The sequence below is a fragment of the Oncorhynchus gorbuscha genome, linkage group LG23 (genome assembly GCF_021184085.1).
Source record: "Oncorhynchus gorbuscha isolate QuinsamMale2020 ecotype Even-year linkage group LG23, OgorEven_v1.0, whole genome shotgun sequence".
NCBI classification, from domain to species: domain Eukaryota; kingdom Metazoa; phylum Chordata; class Actinopteri; order Salmoniformes; family Salmonidae; genus Oncorhynchus; species Oncorhynchus gorbuscha.
The window spans coordinates 52,929,772-52,956,540 of NC_060195.1; the positions used below are offsets into that span (position 1 = coordinate 52,929,772).

Sequence of the window (26,769 nt, forward strand, 5' to 3'; positions counted from 1 at the left end):
CTGGCTCGTTGAATTTCCCCCCGCACGACTCACTCCCCTCTGAATGAAAAATAGGATTACATTTGCTGTTTATTCTCAGCAGGCTTACTACGACCCGACTGTCACGAACATGCCAAGGGTCTTGTGACCAGTTCAGTGGGTTGTGCATCTCCTCTGGTGTCCTGTTTCCTTCCTGTTGCTGAGCTACTGCTGCTCTGGCGTCAGGGCTACTCCCCGTGGCCTTTGGGATTAACTCCGCTGGTAAAGAACCTCAAATAAATCAATGTCCTTATTGGCGGTTGTGTCACCGGCATACATATATTTGACCTGTGCGCATGATAGTCTTGACATCAGCTAATGTAGCCATAAGCAAAGTATAGTTTAATATGCACATTACACATCAAAGAAAAGGGTTTGGGATTTTGTTTTGGGGAGCAGTTACTGCGTTACATCCCCCAGGTGTTAAAGCCCTTGGTCTCAGTGTGTGGGTTATGTCTGTGTTTATTTTGCGGGATTGGCCTCACCTACAGGGCAGTATTTTGGGCTGAGTGTGTGTATGTAGCAACAGAGAAGCATCCTCCGCTTACAACACTATACTTAGTGGCACGGGTGCTCTTTCCCTCCCCGTTGTGCTAAACCGCACCTTATCAGAGGGAATCACGTGCTGACTCACTGTGGCAGAGGCACTATGGCAACCTACTAACCAAGCAGCGTTAGGATACGTCCTCACCTGGTTGTGGTTTGTGTTGGAGAAGGAATGCCAATGTGTTAAGACACATTCTCATTTTTAAAAAGCTGAAATTTATAGAAATGATGAATTTCTGTCAGTTGATAGCTTATGAGTATTGTCCATCAACATTCTGAATGATGGCAAGAAAAGGCTGGTTCCACCCATATCTCACAGCTAAACTGAAAAAAGTTTAGGGATTTGGATGATAATAGCAATACTTTCTTTAAAAAAAAGTAAAGGTGGCTCTGTATGAAAAAGGTTGTTCATAGCCTGTGTGTGTCAGAGAGATTTTGGGTGGGTGGGAAATGTGCCTGTGTTGTCACAGACTCTGCTCTGACTCATCACATAGCAAAGTGCTGAGCCGGTATCGGGCTCCTCGTCACTCTGCTCACTTTGTTCTCCGAGGAACAGCTTTTGATCCAAAGGCTTTAATCAAACATGCTGTAAGGCAATGTTGAATACTCACACACCCACGCCTACAGTAGTATCACTAACTTGTTTCAGTTCTCTTCATACACACACACCAGCTTTTGGCAGTATTGGGCTAAGACACAAAAACACAAGCTTTTCCTTTACAGGATTGCTCAAGCAAATCAAACCCTCATTGCATTCTTCCCCTCGCCATGTTGAAGTGAGACATTATTCCTAGTGGATAAGCTGTTGTGTGCGATGAGCTTCACTTTCTCCCCAGTGTACTGCCCTGCTACAGTGCGTGCAGAAGGTAGACCCTTGTAATATAACGGCTAACCATATAGTGCTCAGGCCCTGCAGGTCTGCGCTCCAATCGTAAACGCATTTGTCTGTGTGAACGCATCGGTCTCAGTCTGTCTGCTGAATGTGGCGGCTGGGAACGTGGCCCCAGATCTGAAGAACTGGTATTAGCAGCATCATGATGCAACTGCAAACCTAGAACAGCTTGTGGCTCGCTCGCTCGCTTAGTTACTCGCTCTGCATCCTGCCCCCTCTGAGGAGTTTCCAAAGCAGCTGGCCATGAACAAAAAAAGTATTTAGCTTTTAACCCCTGCCCTTATAATTTTTTAAAAATTAAATCTATACTGCAGTCAATGACAGTACGCTGTGTATGCAGGGTTGGGTAGGTTACTTTCTAAATGTAATCTGTTAGTTACTAGTTACATGTCCAGAATTGTAATCAGTAATGTTTTGGATTACCCAAACTCTGTAATCTGATCACTTTAGTTGCTTTTGGATTCCTTTCCATTAGGCATTAGAAGAAGACAAATTATCTATCAAATGTATTTGGCGTCATCATAGTGGTCTCTGACTTGGGCCTTGTTTCAACGCTGAATTTAATGTCATTGAGAAAACAAAGGTGCGATAATATATTTTTTCACAAACATACTTTCTGAATGTAATCCAAGAAGTAATCTAGTTTTTCAAGTGTCTGTAATCTGATTACAATATTTTAGCTGGTAACGAAGCTGGTTAGTTTTTTCATAGTCAGATTACATGTAATCATTTACTCCCCAACCCTGTATTTGTGTGAGGAGGACCGTTTTGATTGCGAAGCTTGTTTTCAAGAACTGAGTGACCAAATGGCAGCTGTGTCTCTGAAACCAGATCTCTATCATTTCCAACCTAAGAGCATCATGTGTTGTCTGTGTCCGCTTGTTTGCGTCGCCTGCAAGTCTGTGTGAATGGTTCTCAGCTTGCATCCCTCCCTGCGTACATTTGATAATGTGCATCTGGGTAGTGTATCGACTCTGTTGATAATGGTAGCCAGTGTGATGTTATGATGATAGTGTGAGTCAGTGTACAGAAGGAAATGAAAGGCTTTGATGTAGCTGTTGACGTGGGCCGAGCCTCTGGTCCCTGTGGGGAGGGGAAATGGCTCACCACCAGTCAGGCTTTGGAATGTGCGAGGAAAATGTAGGTATGTGCTCAGAACTCGGTACTACCGGGAACACATTACGTGAGTTCTGCAACCCAAGAGGTTTCGCATTACCTTTCCATTACACAACTCTGGAAAATGTCTAATTAAAAGTTGTAAGATGCCTGATGTGTAGCTCATAGCAGAATGTTGGGCATGCTATGGGAAGTGTATCAGTAACATAACATTTTCAAACATAATACTTTCGTAGTATTAACCCCAATGATGATTAATGGGGGATAACATTAATCTGAAGGTATCAACATAATATGGCAAAAAAATTCTGTGACACTGTCTGAGACAGTCCTGTAACTGTCTGACTGTCAGCCAGGCACGATCTCTGTCTGTTCAGCAAGAGGTCATTTTTGTCTCTGGACTTAAGACAGTCTAAACTAAACCTTTCCAATCTAAGCCTTAAGGGTGTCCCACAACAAGGGGTGTAAACCTGTTGACAGAGCAATAATATTAACCATTTGTTCAGAAATGGTTACAGAGCTCTATCTGGTCAATTGTTTCCATATTTTCTGTGGGGCTGACCCTCCATAACCCACATCCTAGCCCTGACTTAGGAAATGGGAAGCCGCCAGTGTTAGGGGCCAGTCAGTCCCTTATAGGAATGGAGGGAGGGTTGGGCTGTCAGTAGACCAGGGCTCTCCAACCCTGTTCTTGGAGTGCTACCATCCTGTAGGTTTTCGCTTCAACCCTAATCTAGTGCACCTGATTCTAATAATTAGCTGGTTGATTAACTGCATCAGGTTAGTTACAACCGGGGTTGGAGAGCAAACCTACAGGAAGGCAGCTCCCCAGGAACAGGGTTGGAGAGCTCTGCAGTAGACCATTGAACTAATTGTTCTGGTCATGTGATCAAATGTTATTAGTCACATGCGCCGAATACAAGTGTAGACTTGCCCTTAACCAACAGTGCAGTTCAAGAAGAAGAAAATATTTACCAAGTAGACTAAAATAAAAACTAATAATAAAAGTAACACAAGAATAACAATAACGAGGCTATATACAGGGGGCAATGGAACCGAGTCAGTGTGCAGGGGTACAGGCTAGTTGAGGTAGTCTGTACATGTAGGTGGGGGCGAAGTGACTATGCATAGGTAACAAACAAACACAGCGAGTGTACAAAAGGGATGTAAATTGTAAATTGTCCGGGGGCGATTTTATAAATTGTTCAGCAGTCTCATGGTATGGCTTGTGGGTAGAAGCTGTTGAGGAGCCTTTTGGTCCTAGACTTGGCTTGCCGTGCGGTAGCAGAGAAAAGTCTATAACTTGGGTGACTGGAGTCTCTGACAATTTTATGGGCTTTCCTCTGACACTGCCTATTATATAGGTCCTGGATTAGAGGTCAACCGATTAATCGGAATGGCCGATTTTAATTAGGGCCCATTTCAAGTTTTCATAACAATCGGAAATCTGTAATCGGAAATCTCATTGCACTCCACAAGGAGCCTGCCTGTTACGCGAATGCAGTAGAAGCCAAGGTAAGTTGCGAGCTAGCATTAAACTTATCTTATAAAAAACAATCAATCAATCATAATCACTAGTTATAACTACACATGGTTGATCTTACTAGTTTATCTAGCATGTCCTGCGTTGCATACAATTGATGCGTTGCGCATTCGCGAAAAAGGACTGTCGTTGCTCCGTGTACCTAACCATAAACATCAATACCTTTCTTAAAATCAATACAGAGAAGTATATATTTTTAAACCTGCATATTTAGCTAAAAGAAATCCAGGTTAGCAGGCAATATTAACCATGTGAAATTGTGTCACTTCTCTTGCGTTCATTGCATGCAGAGTCAGGGTATATGACACAGTTTGGGCCGCCTGGCTCATTGCGAACTAATTTGCCAGAATTTTACGTAATTATGACATAACATTGAAGGTTGTGCAATCTAACAGCAATATTTAGACTTAGGGATGCCATCGGTTAGATACAATACGGAACGGTTCCATATTTCACTGAAAGATAAAACGTTTTGTTTTCGAAATAATAGTTTCCGGATTCGACCATATTAATGCCCTAAGGCTCGTATTTCTGTGTGTTATGTTATAATTAAGTCTATTATTTGATAGAGCAGTCTGACTGAGTGGTAGTAGGCACCAGCAGGCTCGTAAGCCTTCATTCAAACAGCACTTTCGTGCATTTGCCAGCAGCTCTTCGCAATGCTTCAAGCATTGCGCTGTTTATGACTTCAAGCCTATCAACTCCCGAGATTAAGCTGGTGTAACCGATGTCAAATGGCTAGCTAGTTAGCGGGGTGCGCGCTAATAGTGTTTCAAAAGTCACTCGCTCTGAGACTTGGAGTAGTTGTTTCCCTTGTTCTGCAAGGGCGCGGCTTTTGTGGAGTGATGGGTAACGATGCTTCGAGGGTGGCTGTTGTCAATGTGTTCCTGGTTTGAGCCCAGGTAGGGGCGAGGAGAGGGACAGAAGCTATACTGTTACACTGGCAATACTAAAGTTCTTAAAAGAACATCTAATAGTCAAAGGTATATGAAATACAAATGGTATAGAGCGAAATAGTCCTATAATTACTATAATAACCTCAAGCTAAAACTTCTTACCTGGGAATATTGAAGACTCGTGTTAAAAGGAACCACCAACTGTCATATGTTCTGAGCAAGGAACTTAAACTTTTTTACATGGTACATATTGCACTTTTACTTTCTTATCCAACACTGTTTTTGCATTATTTAAACCAAATTGAACACGTTTCATTATTTATTTGAGGCTAAATTGATTGGATTAATTGTATTATATTAAGTTAAAAGTGTTCGTTCAGTATTGTTGTAATTGTCATTATGACAAATAAATACATTAAAAAAAAAGTAATAGGCCGATTAATCGGTATCTGCTTTTTTGGGGTCCTCCAATAATTGGTATCGGTGTTGAAAAATCATAATCGGTCGACCTCTAGTATACACACTATGTTTCTGTGCTTTTCGGGACCATAATGCAATTCTTCCATTTTAAGAATATACCTCAAATAATGAAGAGCGAAGTATAACAAATAATTGAAGTGTTGTTCAGGAGTCAGGGGCAGGTCCACAGAAATAGAATTACTCGAAGGGATAAAGACCCATCGGGCCAGTGCAATTTTACTCAATACTCATTGTAGAACAGGACTTAGGAATGTTAGGAATGTCTGTTCTAGTAATTGTATTTCTGTGGTAGACTGGCCAATTGGATTCCTATCAGACCCAATCTCTTCATGCAGTGCTAAACTGAGAGAGAGCAGCCAATGGATAGATGCTCCAGTGTGTGACGATAGGATTATTGCTCAGCTGCCCAAAGCGTGATGCAGTGGTCAGGGTAGGGATTTTCATTAAGGGCCTTTTGCTTTAATGTGCTTTGCTCTGTCTCTCCTTTCAGACCCAGAGATGAGTACGGGGGGTGTTGTTAGATGATTTACCACAGGAAGAGGTGTTGAGGCCTACACCCTGGCATCGGGTTTCTCTTTTGACATTTCGAGGATAAACAATAGTCACTGACTGTAGACACTGTCAAACACATTAGAATAATGAACAGTCTTGTCAAATCTGTAATCTCTGATTGTCATTAACTTCAGTGATCACCATTATAATCAACATTGTCCTCATTACAATTCCATCCCCTGCAGTAGTAACATGGTGTCAGGCTTCCGGTTGGGTGCTTGTTTTCTGTGCGTGTGTGTTCAGAGGAGGAGGAGATGCCTAATTTGGCAGTACTCTCTGCTCTGTCCCTCCCTTCCCCGTCAGGCTTTGGCAGCTCTGACATTTTGCTCCACTTTCCTGCTACTCAGCACAGAAAGGGAGGAAGTGCGTGACCTGGAGTGGTCTGACCCGTGAGACCAAATTCCCATCTATTCTACTGCATTACGAGCTCAGTGGCTTCCTACATAGAGATGCAGCGTGTTCAGACAGGATTGGCACATTGATAATGTGTATTTAACATTTTGTTAAAACACTAGTATTTCCTCTATCCCTTGACTTCTGACCCAGACGGTAGCAACGCTGTACAGAGTTCAGTGCTGGATCCCCCGATGTAGCTGTTGTGAAATTCTGCTGCTGCAATGTCTCTTCCCTCGTCAAGCCTGTGCCGTAGCCAAGGCAGTAATATCAGAGGTCAGTGTTAGAGGGGCATAAGGGCACTCTCTGTGTGTGTGCACACAGAGATATGTAAGTGCTGGTTGTAAAACAGATTGCAGGGTGCTAAGAGGTCAGTGCTACACCAACACTCCTACATGGTATAATCACTAATATATAGGCCTAGAGCTAAATCTTCAAAGTATGGAGTGGCCATTTTTAAAGCGTCTGGAAAAAAGAATCCCGCTGTATTTAACAAACCATCAAGCCCACTCTACGTTCATTGCAAGATCTGAGATGATAAATTATCTCTAGTAAATTGGTGAGAGTGTCTGCCAGGCCAAGGTCATGTTCATTAGGACTCTCAACTGGAATGCTTTAAAACATTTAGCCAAGGAAAGCAATTAGGCTTTTTTTTTCTTATTGAACATGTCCAGGTAGTCTCTCCTTGTTCCAGAGTGTTTTCTAATTATTCAGTTTTGGTGTCTAATGGATACCCAGGAATAATATTTTCCAAGCAAGTCATGGATTTTACTTCCCCGCATGTCTTCCTTGCAAACAGTGGTGTAGAAAGGCTCAATGGTTGTGCGAACGGCCTTGTACATCAAGCTTTCTTACATCAGGACCTCTATACCAGGCGGTGTCAGAGAAAGGCCCCAAAAACTGTCGGACTCCAGCCACCCTAGTCATAGACTGTTCTCTCTGCTACCGCACGGCAAGCGGTACCGGAGCGCCAAGTCTAGGTCCAAGAGGCTTCTAAACAGCTTCTATCCCCAAGCCATAAGACTCCTGAACATCTAATCAAATGGCTACCCAGACTATTTGCAGTGCCCCCCCCTCACCTCCTCTTGACAACAGAGAGTAGCAGTGGGGTAATCTATTCATAGTCACTTTAATAAATCTACCTACATGTACATACTACCACAAATAACCGGTGCCCCAGCACATTGACTCTGTATCTTTAACCCCCCCCCCCCCCGTATATAGTCTCGCTATAGTTATTTCACTGTTGCTCTTGAATTACTTGTTACTTTTATCTCTTATTCTTATCTGTATTTTTTAAACTGCATTGTTGGTTAGGGGCTCATAATTAAGCATTTCACTATAATACACCTGTTGTATTCGGTGCATGTAACTAATAAGATTTGCTTTGATGGGGCATGCTGGTGGAGTTTGCTAGCAGTTTTAGGCTGTATAATGTCATTTTGGCTTGTCAATTTCCAGAAACAGCATTGTGGTAGACTTCATCATGATGATGCACTTCTTGGAGCGTTCAACCACATTTTAGTTCGTAGAAGAGTAGTACTTTAGGGATTGACAGGTTCTGGCACTGCTATTTATAAAGCTTTGTCAATCAATCAATCAATCAATCAATCAATCAATCAATCAATCAATCAATCAATCAAATGTATTTATAAAGCCCTTTTTACATCAGACAATGTCACAAAGTGCTGTATAGAGACTCAGCCTAAAACCCCAAACGGCAAACAATGCAGATGTAGATGCACGGTGGCTAGGAAAAACTCCCGAGAAAGGCAGGAACCCAGAAAGAAACCTAGAGTGGAGCCATGCTCTGAGGGGTGGCCAGTTCTCTTCTGGCTGTGCTGGGTTGACATTATAACAGTACATGGCCAAGATGTTCAAATGTTCATAGATGACCAGCAGGCTCTAATAATAATAATTACCACAGTGGTTGTAGAGGGTACAACAGGTCAGCAGCTCAGGAGTAAATGTCTGTTGAATGTGAGCATTCAGAGTTGGAGACAGCAGGTACGGTTGCGAGAGGGAGAGTCGAAAACAGCAAGTCCGGGCCAGGACAAGGTAGCACGTCCAGTGAACAGTTCAGGATTCCATAGCCGCAGGCAGAACAGTTTAAACTGGAGCAGCAGCATGACCAGGTGGACTGCAGACAGCCAGGAGTCATCAGGCCAGGTAGTCCTGAGGCATTGTCCCAGGGCTCAGGTCCTCTGGTAGGGAGGAGGGAGAGAATTAGAGAGAGCATACTACAATTCACACTGGACAACGGATAAGAAAGGAGAAATACTCCAGACATAAGACTGACCAAAACTCCCGACACAAACTAATGCAGCATAAATACTGGAGGCTGAGACGAGGGGTCGGGGGACACTGTGGTCCTGTTCGACGATACCCCCGGACAGGGTCACCCAGGCAGGATATAACCACACCCACTTTGCCAAAGCACAGCCCCAACACCACTAGAGGGATATTTTCAAACCACCAACGTACTACACTGAGACAAGGCTGAGTATAGCCCACAAAGATCTCCCCCACATCATGAACCCGAGGGGGGCTCCAAACCCGGACAGGAAGATCGCGTCTGACTCAACCCACTCAAGTGACGCACCCTTCCTAGGGACAGGATGGAAGAGCACCAGTAAGCCAGTGACTCAGCCCCTATAATAGGGTTAGAGGCAGAGAATCACGGTGGAGAGAAGGGAACCGGGCAGGCAGAGACAGCAAGGGCGGTTCGTTGCTCCAGTGCCTTTCCGTTCCCCTTCATACTCCTGGGCCAGACTACACTCAATCATATGACCCACTAAAGAGATTAATCTTCAGTAAAGACTTAAAGGTTGAGACTGGGTCTGCATCTCTCACATGTATAGGCAGACCATTCCATAAAAATGGAGCTCTATAGGAGAAGGCCCTGCCTCCAGCTGTTTGCTTAGAAATTCTAGGGACAATGTGGCCTGCGTCTTGTGACCGTAGGGTATGTGTAGATATGTACGGCAGGACCAAATCGGAGAGATGGGTAGTAGGAAACCCATGTAATGCTTTGTAGGTTAGCAGTAAAACCTTGAAATCAGTCCTAGCCTTTACAGGAAGCCAGTGTAGAGAGGCCAGCACTGGAGTAATATGATAGAATTTGGGGGTTTTAGTCAAGATTCTACCAGCTGTGTTTAACACTAACTGAAGTTTATTTGGTGCTTTATCCGGGTAGCCAGAAGGTAGAGCATTGCAGTAGTCTAACCTAGAATTGACAAAAGCATGAATGAACTCTTCTGCATCATTTTTGGACAGAAAGTTTCAATTTTTTTTGCAATATTACGTAGATGGAAAAAAGCTGTCCTTGAAACAGTCTTGATATGTTCGTCAAAAGAGCGATCAGGGTCCAGAGTGACGCTGAGGTCCTTCAGTTTTTTTTGAGACGACTGTACAACCATCAAGATTAATTGTCAGATTCAACAGAAGATATCTATGTTTCTTGGGATCTGGAACTAGCATCTCTGTTTTGTCCGAGTTCACAAGTCAAAACATTTGCCGCCATCCACTTCCTAATTTCTGAAACACAGGCTTCCAGGGAGGGCAATTTTGGGGCTTCACCATGTTTCATCCAAATGTACAGCTGTGTATCGTCCGTATAGCAGTGAAAGTTAACATTATGTTTCCGAATGACATCACCAAGATGTAAAATATATTTGTGAAAACAATAGTGGTCTGAAAACAGTGCAATCTAGGATTGTTTGGTGCTCTTTGGGTTTGTGTTGAGGTCCACGGCCAGGTGCCAGCCATAACGGTAGGTTAGAAGAGCCCTTGCGATCTGCATACAATGAAGGCTTAGGGCCAAGCGGGGTGGGTAAAAGAGTGATTTGGAACCGGCTGTTAGTGTTCGTCTTGGTCTGTCAACTCACACCTCCATCAGACTTTCATGTTGTCAAAAGTTGCGATGTGCAGTTGTTGAATTGGAGCTGTTATGCGGGGAAACATTTGGTGCCTGCAGCGCTGTTTCAAACTAGGAACAGTACTAGGAAAGTGCTTAGCCGTTTGCAGTGCACCCCACCCACACATTATCTTAGACTAAAACTACATCCTCATTTTCACCACAACCTTTACGCCTATACCTTTTATCCTTCTACTGTACTTTCAGGCTGTCATTAGGGTGTCTGCCAGAGCCGGTTAACATGGGTAGCCCTGCTCCTAGGAAATTACTCATAGAAAAAAAGTGGGTTTGTACAGCTTCCAATTTCTGACTTACAGGCTTCAGTCTGAGAGAGAAGCAGTGATGAGAGAGGATGAGAAATGTTACAGGAGCTTCTTGGTGTAAAGACTGTGTGGCTGAATGAGTTGTCCTATACTGCATCTCTTGTGTGACATTGCTTTATTCTCTTTCTTTCTCTCAGGAGACAAAGATGGCAGTAAGGTGACCACAGTGGTAGCGACCCCAGGCCAGGGCCCCGACCGGCCGCAGGAGGTCAGCTATACAGACACTAAGGTCATCGGCAACGGCTCGTTCGGTGTGGTCTACCAGGCTAAACTGTGTGACTCCGGGGAGCTAATAGCCATCAAGAAGGTTCTGCAGGACAAGAGGTTCAAGGTGAGGACCATTTCACTGCAGAGGCGAATACATCGGAGAGTATTTGTTGCACCGTGTGTTGTTGCACCGTGTGTTTTTGAGTAACGACAGTTCTTTGTCTTGAGGCCATTGAGTCGCTGTCAGTATTACGTCACTGAAACTAGATCCCTAACTGGAGTCTCACATTAAATGGGCTCACATTTATACTGTCATTTGACTGAAAATACTAGGTTTGTCAGGTCACTTACCGCTGTGAGACTGCTCTCTCATGGTGATCGTAGCCTGCCGTACCACACTGATAGGCGTTTGGTTAATCATCCTGGCAGTCGGCCTGTGCATGATGCCCTAGTCCCCAGTGATGTCATGTTTCGTGAGAACACATCCCTTCCTGTTGGAGCTGAAACGGGGCGGAGTCTCGTCCCTCCCTAGTCCAGCTTCAGCTCAAGCATTGAGTTGATGATTAGTTAATCTCTTCTTGTCTCACCCGAAAGGAAACTCAACCCATGGATTTCCTCAGACTGACGTAACTGTGTTAATAAACAAGTGCTGCAATGTGCCAGTGTTTGAAATAGCTTATAATGTGTGTCTGTGGGTAATTTGCTCCCTGTTCAGATATCACTGACATGATTTGACCCCCATTCAATTATGGCTGTCACTGTTTTACAATGATCTATGATAGTTGTAGCTGGCCTAAATTATCCATGTGTGGGCTTCTAATTTAAGACCCTAACGGGGTGCCAAACTCAGACTAGATATTCTCAGTTTCTTATCTTGAGAACGTTTCACTAGCTCTGTGATGAACACACATGGTTGTGTTTTAGCTATTTCGCAAATCTCTCCTCGAGTACCCCTTGCCATTCCACTTGTTTGATCTATTCTAATACTAGCACACCTGATTTAACCAACAAGGTGTTGAACCAGGGCTCGCTCGCTTCCTCCTCCTCTCGCTCGCTTCCTCCTCCTCTCGCTCGTTTCCTCCTCCTCTCTCTCGCTTCCTCCTCCTCTCTCTCGCTTCCTCCTCCTCTCTCTCGCTTCCTCCTCCTCTCTCTCGCTTCCTCCTCCTCTCTCGCTTCCTCCTCCTCTCTCCTCTTCCTCCTCCTCCTCCTCCTCCTCCTCCTCCTCTCCTCCTCCTCCTCTCTCTCGCTTCCTCCTCCTCCTCTCTCTCGCTTCCTCCTCCTCCTCTCTCTCGCTTCCTCCTCCTCCTCTCTCTCGCTTCCTCCTCCTCCTCTCTCTCGCTTCCTCCTCCTCCTCTCTCTCGCTTCCTCCTCCTCCTCTCTCTCTCGCTTCCTCCTCCTCCTCTCTCTCGCTTCCTCCTCCTCCTCTCTCTCTCGCTTCCTCCTCCTCCTCTCTCTCTCGCTTCCTCCTCCTCCTCTCTCTCTCGCTTCCTCCTCCTCCTCTCTCTCTCGCTCCTCCTCCTCCTCCTCCTCTCTCTCGCTCTCCTCCTCCTCCTCCTCTCTCTCTCGCTTCCTCCTCCTCCTCTCTCTCTCGCTTCCCTCCTCCTCCTCTCTCTCTCGCTTCCTCCTCCTCCTCCTCTCTCGCTGCCTCCTCCTCCTCCCTCTCTCTCGCTCCTCCTCCTCCTCTCTCTCGCCTCCTCCTCCTCTCTCTCTCGCTCCTCCTCTCTCTCTCCCCATCTCGCTCGCTCCCTCGCTCGCTTCCTCCCCATTCGCTCGCTCGCTTCCCCATTCGCTCGCTCGCTTCCCCATTCGCTCGCTTCTTCCCGCATTCGCTCGCTCGCTTCCCCATTCGCTCGCTTCCCCATTCGCTCGCTTCCCCATTCGCGCTTCCCCATTCGCTTCCCCATTCGCATTCGCTCGCTTCCCCATTCGCCGCTTCCCCCATTCGCTCGCTCGCCGCTTCCCCATTCGCTCGCTCGCCGCTTCCCCTTTTCGCTCGCTCGCCTCCCCCGCCGCTTCCCCCTTTTCGCCGCTCGCTTCCCCCTTTTCGCTCGCTCGCTTCCCCCTTTTCGCCGCTCGCTTCCCCCTTTTCGCCGCTCGCTTCCCCCTTTTCGCTCGCTCGCTTCCCCTTTCGCTTTTCGCTCTTTTCGCTCGCTTCCCCCTTTTCGCTCGCTCGCTTCCCCCTTTCGCCGCTCGCTTCCCCTTTTCGCCGCTCGCTTCCCCCTTTTCGCCGCTCGCTTCCCCCTTTTCGCTCGCTCGCTTCCCCCTTTTCGCTCGCTCGCTTCCCCCTTTTCGCTCGCTCGCTTCCCCCTTTTCGCTCGCTCGCTTCCCCCTTTTCGCTCGCTCGCTTCCCCCTTTTCGCTCGCTCGCTTCCCCCTTCTCGTGCTCTTGCTCTCGCAACAGCCTTTTAAGACTCATTTAAGAGAGTGTCTGACTGGTCCAGAATCAGAGGAATGTTTCTTCTGGGAGAGTGCAACTAGCTCAGTGTGACAGCTTCTCTAGCCTGTTTGACTTGTCTAATGCTTACTGGTTGTCAGATTTTTATCAATGTCTCTCTGTCTCAGAACCGGGAGCTGCAGATCATGAGGAAACTGGACCACTGCAACATAGTGCGTTTGCGCTACTTCTTCTATTCCAGTGGAGACAAGGTGGGTGGTTGCTGCTCATACATCAGTCTGTCTCTGTGTGTTGTTGCAGGTGATGGAGACTCCCTATTCAACAAGTTTTTGATTGACACTGGCTAGGATAAATGTTGCCCCTGAACTTCTGTTTCTACCACTTACATTCTTAGGCTTTCCGTTGTGAATATTTTCATATTAAGTTAAGCTGTTTAGGTTTATACTCTTATATTGTTGGGATTAGGGCCGACCCCATTTTAATAAACTGGTCAATTATTTGTTCAATAAGCTGTTGGTCGACCAAGATTTCTTTAGTCAAGCAGTAGCAAAAATAAAGATAAATAATAGAGTATAAGGTTTTTCATTATTTTACTATTTTCAACATTGTGGAATAATAGTGAAGACATCAAAACTATGAAATAACACATATGGAATAATGTAGTAACCAAAAAAGTGTTAAACAAATCAAAATATATTTTAATTTCCTCAAAGTAGCCACCCTTTGCCTTGATGACAGCTTTACACACTCTTGGCATTCTCACAAACAGCTTCATGAGGTACTCGCCTGGAATGGCGCCGACAGAGATGGTCGCCCCGCTTCGAGTCCTTAGGAAACTATGCAGTATTTTTTTTTTTTTTTTTAATGTATTATTTCTTACATGTTATGTTAACATTTAAGATTTTCTGGGCTATTACATACAGCCGGGAACAACTATTGGATATAAGAGCGACGTCAACTTACCAACATTACGACCAGGAATACGACTTTCTCAAAGTGGATCCTTTGTTCGGACCATCACCCAGGACATTGAATCTAGTCCTATAGGCCGGCCCAAAACAATGTCTTCGTAGAAGAGGTAGACGAAGCAGCGTCCTGGTCAGACTTTGAAGGCATGAACACCACCCACCGCTTCTGAGTATATTACTCGGCAATAGTTGCAAAGGTTCGGACAATTTCCAGTAAATTTCCGTACATTTTTGGTTAAGACCGGGAATTTTGCTTAACTTCTTGACGCTACCCAACCCTGTAGCGGGATAATTTTCGTCAGCAACTGCTGAATAGCATAGCACAACAGTCAAATAATATTACTAACAAATATTCATATTCATGAAATCACAAGTGCAATATTACGAAACACAGCTTAGCCTTTTGTTATAATCACCCTGTCGTCTCAGATTTTGAAATTATGCTTTACATCGAAAGCAATCCAATCATTTGTAAGTTTATCGATAGCCTAGCATAGCATTATGTACACTTAGCATCAGGAAGCTTGGTCACAAAAATCAGAAAAGCAATCAAATGAACCTTTGATCTTCAGATGTTTTCTCTCACAAGACTCCCAGTTACACAGCAAATGTTCCTTTTGTTCCATAAAGATGATTTTTATACAGAAAATACTGACGTTTGTCGCGTTATGTTCAGAAATCCACAGGAAAGAGCGGTCATCGCTATATTCAAAATAATATCTATAATGTCCACAGAAACATGTCAAATGTTTATATAACCAATCTTCAGGTAGTTTTAAAAATATATATTCGATAATATTTCAACCGAGTGTGTAGCGTTTTCAATAACAGCGGGAGGAAATATGGCGGCTTTACTCAATTGCGCACAAACTCACTCTGAGAGCCCCCAGCTCTCCACTTACGCAATGTGATCCTTCACGCTCATTTTTCAAAATAAAAGCCTGAAACTATGTTTAAAGACTGACACCTTAGGGAGGCCACAGAAAAAGGAATCTGGTTAATATCCCTTTAAATGGAGGCTAGACATGTGTAGCGTCTGCTAAATGACTTAAATGTAAATGTAGGAACAGAAGGGTTTCAAAATAAGATGCACTTCATAATTGGATTTTCCTCAGGGTTTTGCCTGCAATATCAGTTCTGTTATACTCACAGACAATATTTTGACAGTTTTTGAAACTGAGTGTTTTCTATCCTAATCTGTCAATTATATGCATATTCTAGCATCTGGTCCTGAGAAATAGGCTGTTTACTTTGGGAACGTTATTTTTCCAAACAAAAATAGTGCCCCCTAGCTTCAAGAGGTCAAATTCATGAAAAAAGTTAGCCTATAACATTGAACCTTTTTTTGTGGGATACACATAAGGAAATTCTAGGTCTTCTAGGTCATATTTTGGTTAAACTGTCCCCAATTCAATGGAATTGCAACCCTCTCCATGCACAGTGCATTCTTCCATCACATGTGCAGCTGATTCTCAAGATCTTGCCGACTAATGAGATGCTATTGAGCCCCCATTACTACACTGTCTGAGCCAAGGACTGCTTTCTGGTAAGTTTTGATTACAATACTGGGTGGGTTGAATATATTTTATGACATTTATTTTTTTGTTAACTAGTAAATAGTAGCCTACAGCAAAGTGTTCAAATCATTTCTAACTTGTTAACAATTTTCTGGTAGTTAGGTTTTGCTGCCATGTGGGTTGAGCCTGCTAACTGAGGAGTGTTAATTCACCTGTTTCCATACATGTTTTATAAACTATCTTACAAAGGAGTTGTTTTAATCTAACTGCTTAATTATTTATCTGTACATGAAATAGTTTTTTTTTTATTACATTTTTTTCATTTGATTCTAATCTTTACAGGAAAATGCCACTGGCACACTATCTGATGTGTGGAGATGTTTCATTGCAGCTAATGTAGAAGGAAGAGCTGTGTACATTTGCAAATACTGTGCCACATCATATGTGAAGAATGCAACAAGATGCAGAATCATCTGGCAAAGTGCATGAAGTTCCCTCATCACCCCCAACAACCAACCTCTGACAAAAGTCCCTCTACTTCTGTTCGAGGTGAAAATGACAAAGCCGCCACCTTATCGATAGCAACAGCTCATTGTCCTCCTGGAATTAGACGTTTTTTTGACTCAACGGAGGAATGTAGTCAGAGGAATGTCTTGCTCGAGCTATGTATGCAACTATTTCACCTCTGATGCTCACAGGCATTGTGTGGAAGGGATTTCTGAATGTTCTTTGCCCAGCATACACCACTCCAGCCAGGCATGCTTTATCTACTCATTTGCTGAGTGCAGAGTTCAAGTGAAGGTCAAGCAAATCATAGAGAAAGCAGCCTGTATTGCAATCATCTCTGATGGGTGGTCGAATGTTCGTGGGCAATGAATAATGAACTACATCTCCACCGCTCAACCAGTATTCTACAAGAGCACAGACACAAGGGACAACAGACACACAGGTCTTTACATTGCAGATGAGCTGAAGGCAGTCATCAACGACGTTGGACCACAGAAGGTATTTGCACTGGTGACAGACAATGCTGCAAACATGAAGGCTGCTTGGTCTAAAGTGGAGGAGTCCTACCCTCACATCAAAACCATTGGCTGTGCTTCTCTTGCATTGAATCTGCTCCTCAAGGAGATCATGGCACTGAAAACAATGGATACACTCCACAAGAGAGCCAAGGAAATGGTTTATGAAGGGTCATCAAGTTAAAACAACAATCTACCTCACCAAGCAAAGTGAGAAGAATAAGAGCACCACATTGAAGCTGCCCAGCAACACCCGCTGGGGTGGTCTTGTCATGTTTCACAGTCTCCTGGAGGGGAAGGAGCCTCTCCAAGAAATGGCCATATTTCAGTCTGCCGATATGGACAGCCCCATCAAGAGGATCCTCCTGGATGATGTCATTTGGGAGAGAGTGGTAAAGCAGCCTAAAACTCCTGAAACCTATGGCAGTAGCCATGGCAGTAGCCATTGCTTGGATTGAGGGAGACGATGCCCTCCTGTCTGATGTTCAGACTCTGCTTGCAAATGTAAGAGAAGAAATCCGTACTGCCCTTCCCACTTCACTGTTGCTCCAAGCAGAGGAAAGCTGTAGTTCTGAAATACATCAAGAAGCGCGAAGACTTCTGCCTGAAGCCCATACACACCGCACCGTACATGTTGGACCCCAAGTATGCTGGCAAGAGCGTCCTGTCTGGTGCAGAGATCAACAAGGCATATGGGGTCATCACTACCATGTCTCACCACCTTGGCCTAGATGAGGACAAGGTTCTTGGCAGTCTGGAGAAGTACACTTCCAAGCAAGGGCTTTGGGATGGAGATGCAATATGGCAGTCATGCCAACATATCTCATCAGCCACCTGGTGGAAGGGACTTTGTGGATCTGAGGCTCTTTCCCCTGTCGACAAACTGAAATGGTCCACCCACACAGATAGTGTGGTGAAGAAGGCGCAACAGCGCCTCTTCATCCTCAGGAGGCTGAAGAAATTTGGCTTATCACCTAAAACCCTCAAACTTTTACAGATGCACAATTGAAAGCAACCTGTCGGGCTCTGTCACCGCCTGGTACAGAAACTTCACCGCCCTCAACCGTAAGGCTCTCCAGAGGGTGGTGCGGTCTGCACAACGCATCACCGGGGGCAAACTATAGCACCCGGTGTCACAGGAAGACCAACAATATCATCAAGGACAACAACCACCCGAGCCACTGTCTGTTCACCCCACTACCTGTTCACCCCGCTCCCATCCAGAATGCGAGGTCAGTACAGGGGCATCAAAGCTGGGACCGAGAGACTGGAAACAGCTTCTTATTTCAAGGCCATCAGACTGTTGAACAGCCATCACTAACACAGAGCGGTTGCTGCCTACATACAGACTCAAATCGTTAGCCACTTTAATAAATGGATCAATAGTCACTTTAAAAAATGTTTCCATATCTCACCTTTATTTTTTAAATTTTATACCATCTATTGCATCTTGCCAATGCCGCTCGGCCATCGCTCATCCGTATAATTCTATGTACATATTGTTATTCCATCCCTTTACATTTGTGTGTATTAGGTAGTTGTGAAATTGTTAGATTACTTGTTAGGGTGTTACTGTACTGTCGGAACTAGAAGCACAAGCATTTCGCTACGCTCACATTAACATCTGTTAACCATGTGTATGTGACCAATCCATTTTTATTTTTATGCTTTTTCAACTGTCTTGAAGGAGTTCTCACATGCTGAGCACTTGTTGGTTGCTTCACTCTGTGGTCCAACTCATCCCAAAGCATCTCAATTGGGTTGAGGTTGGGTGATTTGTAGAGGCCAGGTCATCTGATGCAGCACTCCATCACTCTCCTCCTTGGTCAAATAACCCTGACATAGCCTGGAGGTGTGTTTTAGGTCATTGTCCTCCTGAAAACAAATGATAGTCCCATAAAGAGCAAAGCAGATGGGATGGCGTATTGCTGCATAATGCTCTTGGAGCCATGCTGGTTAAGTGTGCTTTGAATTCTAAATAAATAAGACCGTGTCACCAGCAAAGCACCATCACACCACCACGTCCATGCTTCACGATGAGAATCACACATGCAGAGATCATCCATTCACCTACTCTGTGTCTCACAAAGACACGGCAGTCGAAATTCTCAAATTTTACTCATTAGACCAAAGGACAGATTTCCACTGGTCTTATGTCTATTGCTCATGTTTCTTGGCCCAAGCAAGTCTCTTCTTATTCACCATCCTTCAGTCGTGGTTTCTTTGCAGCAATTTGAACATGAAGGCCTGATTCACGTCTCCTCTGAACAGGTGATGTTGCGATGTCTGTTACTTGAACTCTGCAGCCCAAATAAATGCTTCAAACTGAGGTCCAGTTAATTGCTGATATTTGAGGCTGAACTTCTTCTGCAGAGGTAACTTTGTCTTCCTTTGCTGTGGCAGTTCTCATGAGAGCCAGTTTCATCATAGCACTCAATGGTTTTTGCAACTGTTCTTGAAGAAACTTTCAAAGTTTCTTCAAGTACAAAAAGAAATGATGCACTGTCATTTTATTTTTGCTTATTTGAGCTGTTCTTGCTATAATATGGACTTGGTCTTTTACCAAATAGGGCTATTTTCTGTATACAACCCCTACCTTGTCACAACACAACTGATTTGCTCAAATGCATTAAGACGGAAAGAAATTCCACAAAATAACTTAAGGCACAGCATTCCACGAGACTACCTCATGAAGCTGGTTGAGAGAATGGCAAGAGTATGTAAAGCTCTCATCAAGGCAAAGGGTGGCTACTTTGAAGAATCTCAAATATAAAATATATTTTGAGTTTAACACTTTTTTGTGGGATACTACATTATTCCATATGTTATTTCATAGTTTTGTTGTCTTCACTATATTCTACAATGTAGAAAAAAAAGCCCTTAAGTAGGTGTCCAAACTGTGCATAATAGCAAAGTTAACCAGCATAGTGGTGTTGAGAACAATGCGTTTGAGGCAGCAGCAGAATGAGATGTGAAAACAGCCCTTGTCTTATTGTCTAAGAAAGGTGAGGAGAGAGGAAATCCCAACTTAATTAGGTCTATAATCAATAGCTTAACTGTTAAATGTGCCTGGCTTTATAAATCATCAATATATCTGCAGAAATAAGACATGTTCTGCTTTTGTTACCTGTTTGAGTGTTTAATAGCCTACTTATTCCGTGCTCACGCAACATGTCAAGTAAACAATTTCACAAATTCGGCTGATTTTTAATCTTTGCTTTGCTATAATAAAGGCTTTACACTTTTCTTTTGTTAGAACATCCTCTCTGACATTATTTATCATTCATTTAGTGTTTACACTGTTCCAAATGGTCAACTATTTACAATGCTCCTTTTTCTTGATCTCCTTATTGTTGTTATTATTAAGATCATAAGTAATGTCATTATCATTGGAAGGCTTAGTATAGCAGCCTTGTATAACCTACTGAGCTGTAGGCCTGAAAGCGCCTCATGTTTAGTCTTAATACCGTAACTTAATTAGGCCTGTATTTAAATACTTTTATAGTCTACTGTATCTATCAATCAGTCATTCATTGTTCATGTCATCACACAGCATACGAGTCATTCATGATTTGAATTGTAGTCGAGCAGTTTAGTCAAATTTAAATCGAGCAAGCCTTGAATAATTAGCTTAAACAATAAATAAAACGTTCCATTTTGGAAATTGCATTCATGAATGAATGTGACTGTTTTTAGTCTTTGCTGTAATAAAGGCCTAACAAAAAAAACGCTACAAGAGACATTATTTACTGTTTACATTGTTCCAAACGGTCAGGAAAATTATATTGTATTCTACACAGCATCTGTTTGGCACACATAATATACATGCAGCGCTTGCTCCTTACCTTATTTTTCTTGATCTCCAGTGTTATCCACAACTAGTCACATTTATTCCACACATCTGAATTGCCCTTTACCTCCTCAGCAACCAGTAAACATTCCCCTGTTTCGAGTTTATTTGTCATGTAATTTACATTTGAGTAATTTAGCAGACACTCTTATCCAGAGCGACTTATAGTTAGTGCATTCATCTTAAGAAATCTAGGTGGGACAACCACATCACAGGAATAGAAAGTACATTTTCCCTCAACGTAGCTATCAGTAGAGTAAGAGCTGGAAGGGGGTTGGGGGGGGTCAAGTGCTGGTTAAGTGTATAATTTTTTTTTTTTTTGGGGGGGCGGGGGGGATTATTTAAGATACTGTTTGAAAAGTTAGGGTTTCGGATGTTTTTGGAAGATGGGCACGGACTCTGCTGTCCATGCTTCAGGGGGAAGCTGGTTCCACCGTTGGGGTGCCAGGACTGCGAAGAGCAGAGTGGGAGGGCCAAAAGAACCTGAGGTGGCAGAATGGAGTGCTTGGTTTGGGGTGTCCTCTGCATCCGTTTTGCTATTATGGTGTTCAGAGTTTATGACCAATGTATTGATGTGATTATGATATAAGTCAGGCCCCATTGTGCCCTATTCAGACGGGATTAGTTTTACTGGGGGAGGTCGGGTAATGTAATTATGTGCACGATCACACAACACCACATCTGTAATTTTAGTCCCATCCAAATCTGCCATGTTAGTCATTTTTACATGGCAGGAGAGTAACAATTCCATTTAGGCTGTACTGCAGATCGCTAAAATATCCTATTCAAAGTTTGGTATGGTTTAAAAACATGGGAACCAGTCTGTGTGGCCCTATCACCTGGACATATTGAAATATATCTTAATTCCTAGAATAAAAACCTCCAGTCATAACTTTCAATATATTTATAAAAAATAAAAATTACAGGGGGCAGTTTTGAAAAAATCGAATCCCGCCCAAAAAAGTCCTGTGGACATTCTGGAGTTATAACTAACGTTTTCTAGTAATACTAGTCCCATGCCAATAGATCTTTGTTCAAGTGCATGCAATACATACATGTGTCACGTAAAGAGAGCAAGGGTATAGGGAATGTTTTTCCTAAACAAATGAGAGATTTTGGTCAGAAATGGCTGTAATTATATTGCAGCTTCAACAACACGGACAGTACGATAAACACTTTGATATTCAGTGGTGGTCACTATAGCAGGGAGGAGAGAGACAGTTACTGCTGTTTTTTCCTTCTTTTTTTTTACAGAGCGCAGCAAGTCTGAGCCTGGCCTGGCCCGGCACAATCAAATCAATTGCTGGTCGGACTTCCTCTAGTCGTGTGTGTCGTAATTATTTAATCAAACAGTGTGCTTAAAGCATCAGACAAGCTCAGTGAATATTTGATTGGATTAAAATAGGATGTCAATATATGGAAAAATACACATTTTAAAATCTCGACCCATCAATTAGCTAGACAGACTGACATTGTGGCCTATGGTGCAGTGAAGGTCTATTTGCATAGATAAAGTGATACAGTCAGTCTGCCACTATGACCTGTAGTGTGTGTTTAATGTGATGTGATCCTGCAGCCTGGCACAGTGTGGTGGGCATGCTGACACTGGGTGTCTGGCCTCTGGATACGGGCCAGAGGGAAACGGAGCCTGCTATGTGACCAGACTAAAGGCTGCTGCTCTACCTTAAAAGAGCCGGCTCCTATTCTGCCCTGCCTTGCCCAGTGATGGTATTACGTCTCTCTGGCTGACCACGGGTGCTTCTCAAGGAGCTTAATCTCCTCGCCTCTTGTGATGGGAGAAAACATTTATACAGTTATTAGGGTATTATTTTGGATGGGGACTAGGAGAGGAAGCCACTTTAGCCCCAGCCAGACCGAACACCAGGACCTAGTGTCTGGAGGTCTGTACACTGATCTGCGTCCCTGCTTGCCCTTTCCCCTCCTCTGACTGAGACTTCATAGACACATGAGACTGTCTGCTGTGGAAGGGGAGTCACTGTCGTTCCATAGAGAGGGTGGTGCTCATTAGGGCATGCAACAGATTGGTATAATTCTTTTAACTGGGTGGTTGGCTGAAATCTGTGCTATTTCATGTCATTTTACTGCTCTAATTACATTGGTGACCAGTTCATAATAGCAAATAGGCACCTCAGTAGTTAGTGGTATATTGCCAATATACCATGCTAAGGGCTCCATGTTGCGTTGTGCCTAAGAACAACCCTTATACCACACCTCCTCGGGCGTTATTGCTTAACTGTACCGTTCCGGAAAATACACAAAATTACTACTTGTTTACTGTTTAATTCCCACCATCTTATGGTTAATCAGGGTCCTAAGTGGTCTGTTTCAAACAGATTTTCCTTTCCTCTTGATTGGTGAAGCACAGCTTTGTGTCATTTATAAGCATATACAAGGCTTGTAGTGAGACTCTGGAAAACAACATCTCATTTAGACACATGCAGCCATGGCACAAATTGGCACATAAACAACATACCCCATCTAAAAAAAAATCACAAATTGCCATGACATTTGTGCCATATTTTTCCAGTCCAACATCATAGCCTACCACATGATTTACAGATAATCTATGTTTTTCTCAGTTCATTTTGCGAATACTGGCAAATGCATAAAATAGACGGACACACACACACTGTTACTTGGGGCAGAGCACTAAGCAGTCACTACCTGTTGCTGTCAAACCAATCAGTTATTTACATGGTCAGGAGGGAACAAGGGAAGGATCCAATCATCTGCCTTTTGTGTGAGCCGATGAGCCAATCAGAGGTGTAATTTAAGGGCTGCTGTTGCCTAGTGAGAAAGGCAGGAGAGTGAGTCATCCTTTGTGTGGGGGCTTATTTTAGAGCATGGCTCTATCAGGAAGTGTGTGTGTGCGACTGTGACTGTGTGGGTCTTGAGAAGACTTAAGGCACAGGGATCAAACACATCTCAGCATGACTTGGCCTTTTACATTTCCTGTGTGGTAGGAACAGATGATATACAGTTAAAACATATACACAAAACATTTAGAACACCTGTTTTTTCCATGACAAAGACTGACCAGGTGAAAGCTATGGTCCCTTAATGATGTCACCTGTTAAATCCACGTCAATCAGTGTAGATGAAGGGGAGGAGACCGGTTAAATAAGGATTTTTAGTCCTTGAGACAATTGAGAAATGGACCATTCAGAGGGTGGATGGGAAAAACAAATGGGGGATTTGAACAGGGTATGGTAGTAGGTGCCAGGCGCACTGGTTTGTGTCAAGAACTGCAACACTGCTGGGTTTTTCATGCTCAACAGTTTCCTGTGTGTATAAAGAATGGTCCAACACTCAAAGGACATCCGGCCAACTTGCCACGACTGTGGGAAGCATTGGAGTCGACATGGGCCAGCATACCGGTCGAACGCTTTCGACACCTTGTAGAGTCCATGCCTCAACGAATTGAGGCTGTTCTGAGGGCAAACGGGAGGGCTGGGTGGAGGGCATGCAACTCAATATTAGGACGCTGTTCTTAATGTTTTGTACACTCAGTGTATATGTGATCATTCTTAATCTTTTAGTAATAATATAATAATAATAATAATAATAATAATAATATATGCCATTTAGCAGACGCTTTTATCCAAAGCGACTTACAGTCATGTGTGCATACATTCTACGTATGGGTGGTCCCATACGTAGAATGGTGGTTCATTGAAGACATCTGCGGGAACGGATTCGTAGAAAAAGTGTGATATCCCATTGCCCTAACTAGAACAGTCATCTGTTCCTCTGTTGCCCTGCCAAAAAAACAACCATCTGACTCCCTTGATGTTAAGTCTAGCTTACGTGTCTCTGCCAGATCATACAGTAACTGTTTTTCTTCATTTTTTTTCTCTCTCACTGTCTGTCTGGCCTGCTTAGTCATCCAGCGAGACCTGGGTTGTGTTCATTAGGCACACGAAATGACAAGTAGCCTTTCTTATTGGTAGCCCCTCAACATTTCAGTCCGTTTTCTTCCGTTTGGTGCCTAATGAGCAAGAACCATGTTACGTTGTGATCACTCCAAAGGAATTCATACATTCTTCTAACCTCCTCAGCCAACTGTCCCAAGTCTGACCCATACTCTAAATGTCTCTGCGCGTGTGTTACAGAAGGACGAGGTGTATCTCAACCTGGTTCTGGACTACGTTCCTGAGACTGTGTACAGAGTGGCTCGACACTACAGCCGAGCCAAGCAGACCCTCCCCATGGTCTATGTGAAGGTAAGACCCCCTCAAGTCTTATCGCGTCATCAAGATACTACTCTCTATGTTTCTTTTTAGATCAGTGTTTCTGAACTCTGGTTGCGCACCCAACAGCACACATGTTTGTTGTAGCCCCAGACAAAAACACCCGAATCAACTCATTGAGGGCTTGATGATTATTTGGCAAGTTGAATCCGATGATCTTGTTCAGGCCTTTTAATAAAAATGTGTACTGTTAGGGGACTGAGAAACACTGCTTTAGATGCAATATGTGGTAGACCTGGGTCAAATACAAATGTCAAATACTTGAGCTGTTTTTGATTTAGTTTGCTCGGTACAGGGCCTCCCGACTGGCGCAGCGGTTTAAGGCACTGCATCGCAGAGCTAGAGGCGTCACTACAGACCCGGGTTCGATCCAAGGCTATGACCCATGACGCAGCGCACAATTGGCCCAGTGTGTTGGCCAGCCGGGATGTCCTTGTCCCATCGCGCCGCTGTTCATTGTGGCGGACCGATTTCGTGCATGCTGACTACGGTCACCAGCTGTATGGTGTTTCCTCCGACACATTGGTGCGGCTGGCTTCCCGGGTTAAGCGAGCAGTGTGTCAAGAAGCAGTGCGGCTTGGCGGGGTCGTGTTTCGTAGGACGCATGGCTCTGGACCTTTGCAACTCCCGTACGGAGTCGGGAGAGGCAGCGATTGGACAAGACTGTAACTGCCAATTGGTTATCACGAAATTGGGTAGAAAAAGGGGTACAAATAGAAATGTTTGCCCGGTACTGTAGAGTCTTGCACAATGAATGGTGATTGGATGGTTGTGTGTCTGGGAAGGCAGACAGACTCCTTTGGGCATTTCCCTCCCGTCCTCCTCACCATGCTGTCCTGCGTCATTGTGTAGCGGCCAGTTGAGATGGCGTCAGCGGCCTTATTATAGCGCCCCCGCCATCTCTGCCTTTCTAACTTGCCACTTAAGGAAGTGGAAGTAGTGGCATAAACAAAGGGCTGGACTGGAGTCAGAGCCAGGGACTGTTGGCTGAGGCTTCTGGGGGATTTGGACACGGGCACGCTGTTATTTTTAGCCCATTGAATATGAGGGAGCAGGAATTGCCTCTACTCTATAGGCCTACCACTCATGTCATTATGTGTAGCTAGCTTAGAGCATGTACAAAGTTGTGTGTGTGTCCACATCTTTCTCTGCAGATGTACATGTACCAGCTTTTCCGGAGCTTGGCCTACATCCATTCCTTTGGGATCTGCCATCGGGACATCAAGCCCCAGAACCTGCTGTTGGACCCGGAGACAGCCGTGCTCAAGCTCTGTGACTTTGGCAGGTGGGCTGGAACATTGAAAGCCATATTGATGGAGGAACATAAACCCAACCTAGCCCAGCTCATAGAAATATAATTCCTAGAATGGACAAAGCCCCTCAGGCTTACACATCAGCAATTTGCTGTGGTCTGGGCCCGAGTTCTAGTAAGATTTTTTTTTTTTTTAATGAGGTTAGGGTCTGAAGATATGTCTGAGAATGTTACTAGCTTCGTTACCTTGCTTCCTCCATCCTTTTTTCCTTTGAGAGGAATTGAGCAAACTGCTAACTGGTATACATAAAAGAAAGAGCAGTTTCAAGTCTCAAATTCTCCTTTTGACCATCCTTAACCACCATCCTTCCTTCCTTCCTTCATCCTTGGTTATCTTTGGCAGTGCGAAGCAGCTGGTCCGTGGTGAGCCCAATGTGTCCTACATCTGCTCACGGTACTACAGAGCCCCCGAGCTCATCTTTGGGGCCACTGACTACACCTCCAGCATAGGTACGCTTCTACTACTAACACCTTGTGCTGACTACCTACACGTTACACCAACTATACATCCAGCATATGTACACTCCCACTACTAGTGGGTGTGCGAGTCTGT

At 44.1% G+C, this 26,769-nt stretch overlaps 1 protein-coding gene across 4 annotated transcripts in view; it reads left to right on the plus strand.

Moving 5' to 3' along the window:
- Nucleotides 1-26,769, plus strand: part of LOC124010592 (glycogen synthase kinase-3 beta-like) — a 40,807-nt gene that overhangs the window by 4,804 nt on the left and 9,234 nt on the right. For all 4 annotated transcript variants that reach the window (XM_046323234.1, XM_046323237.1, XM_046323235.1 and 1 more), the window contains exons 2-6: nt 10,813-11,006; nt 13,444-13,527; nt 24,767-24,877; nt 26,059-26,189; nt 26,560-26,666. In XM_046323234.1, the coding sequence (XP_046179190.1) occupies nt 10,813-11,006; nt 13,444-13,527; nt 24,767-24,877; nt 26,059-26,189; nt 26,560-26,666 (627 nt within the window). The remainder of the gene's footprint in view (nt 1-10,812; nt 11,007-13,443; nt 13,528-24,766; nt 24,878-26,058; nt 26,190-26,559; nt 26,667-26,769) is intronic.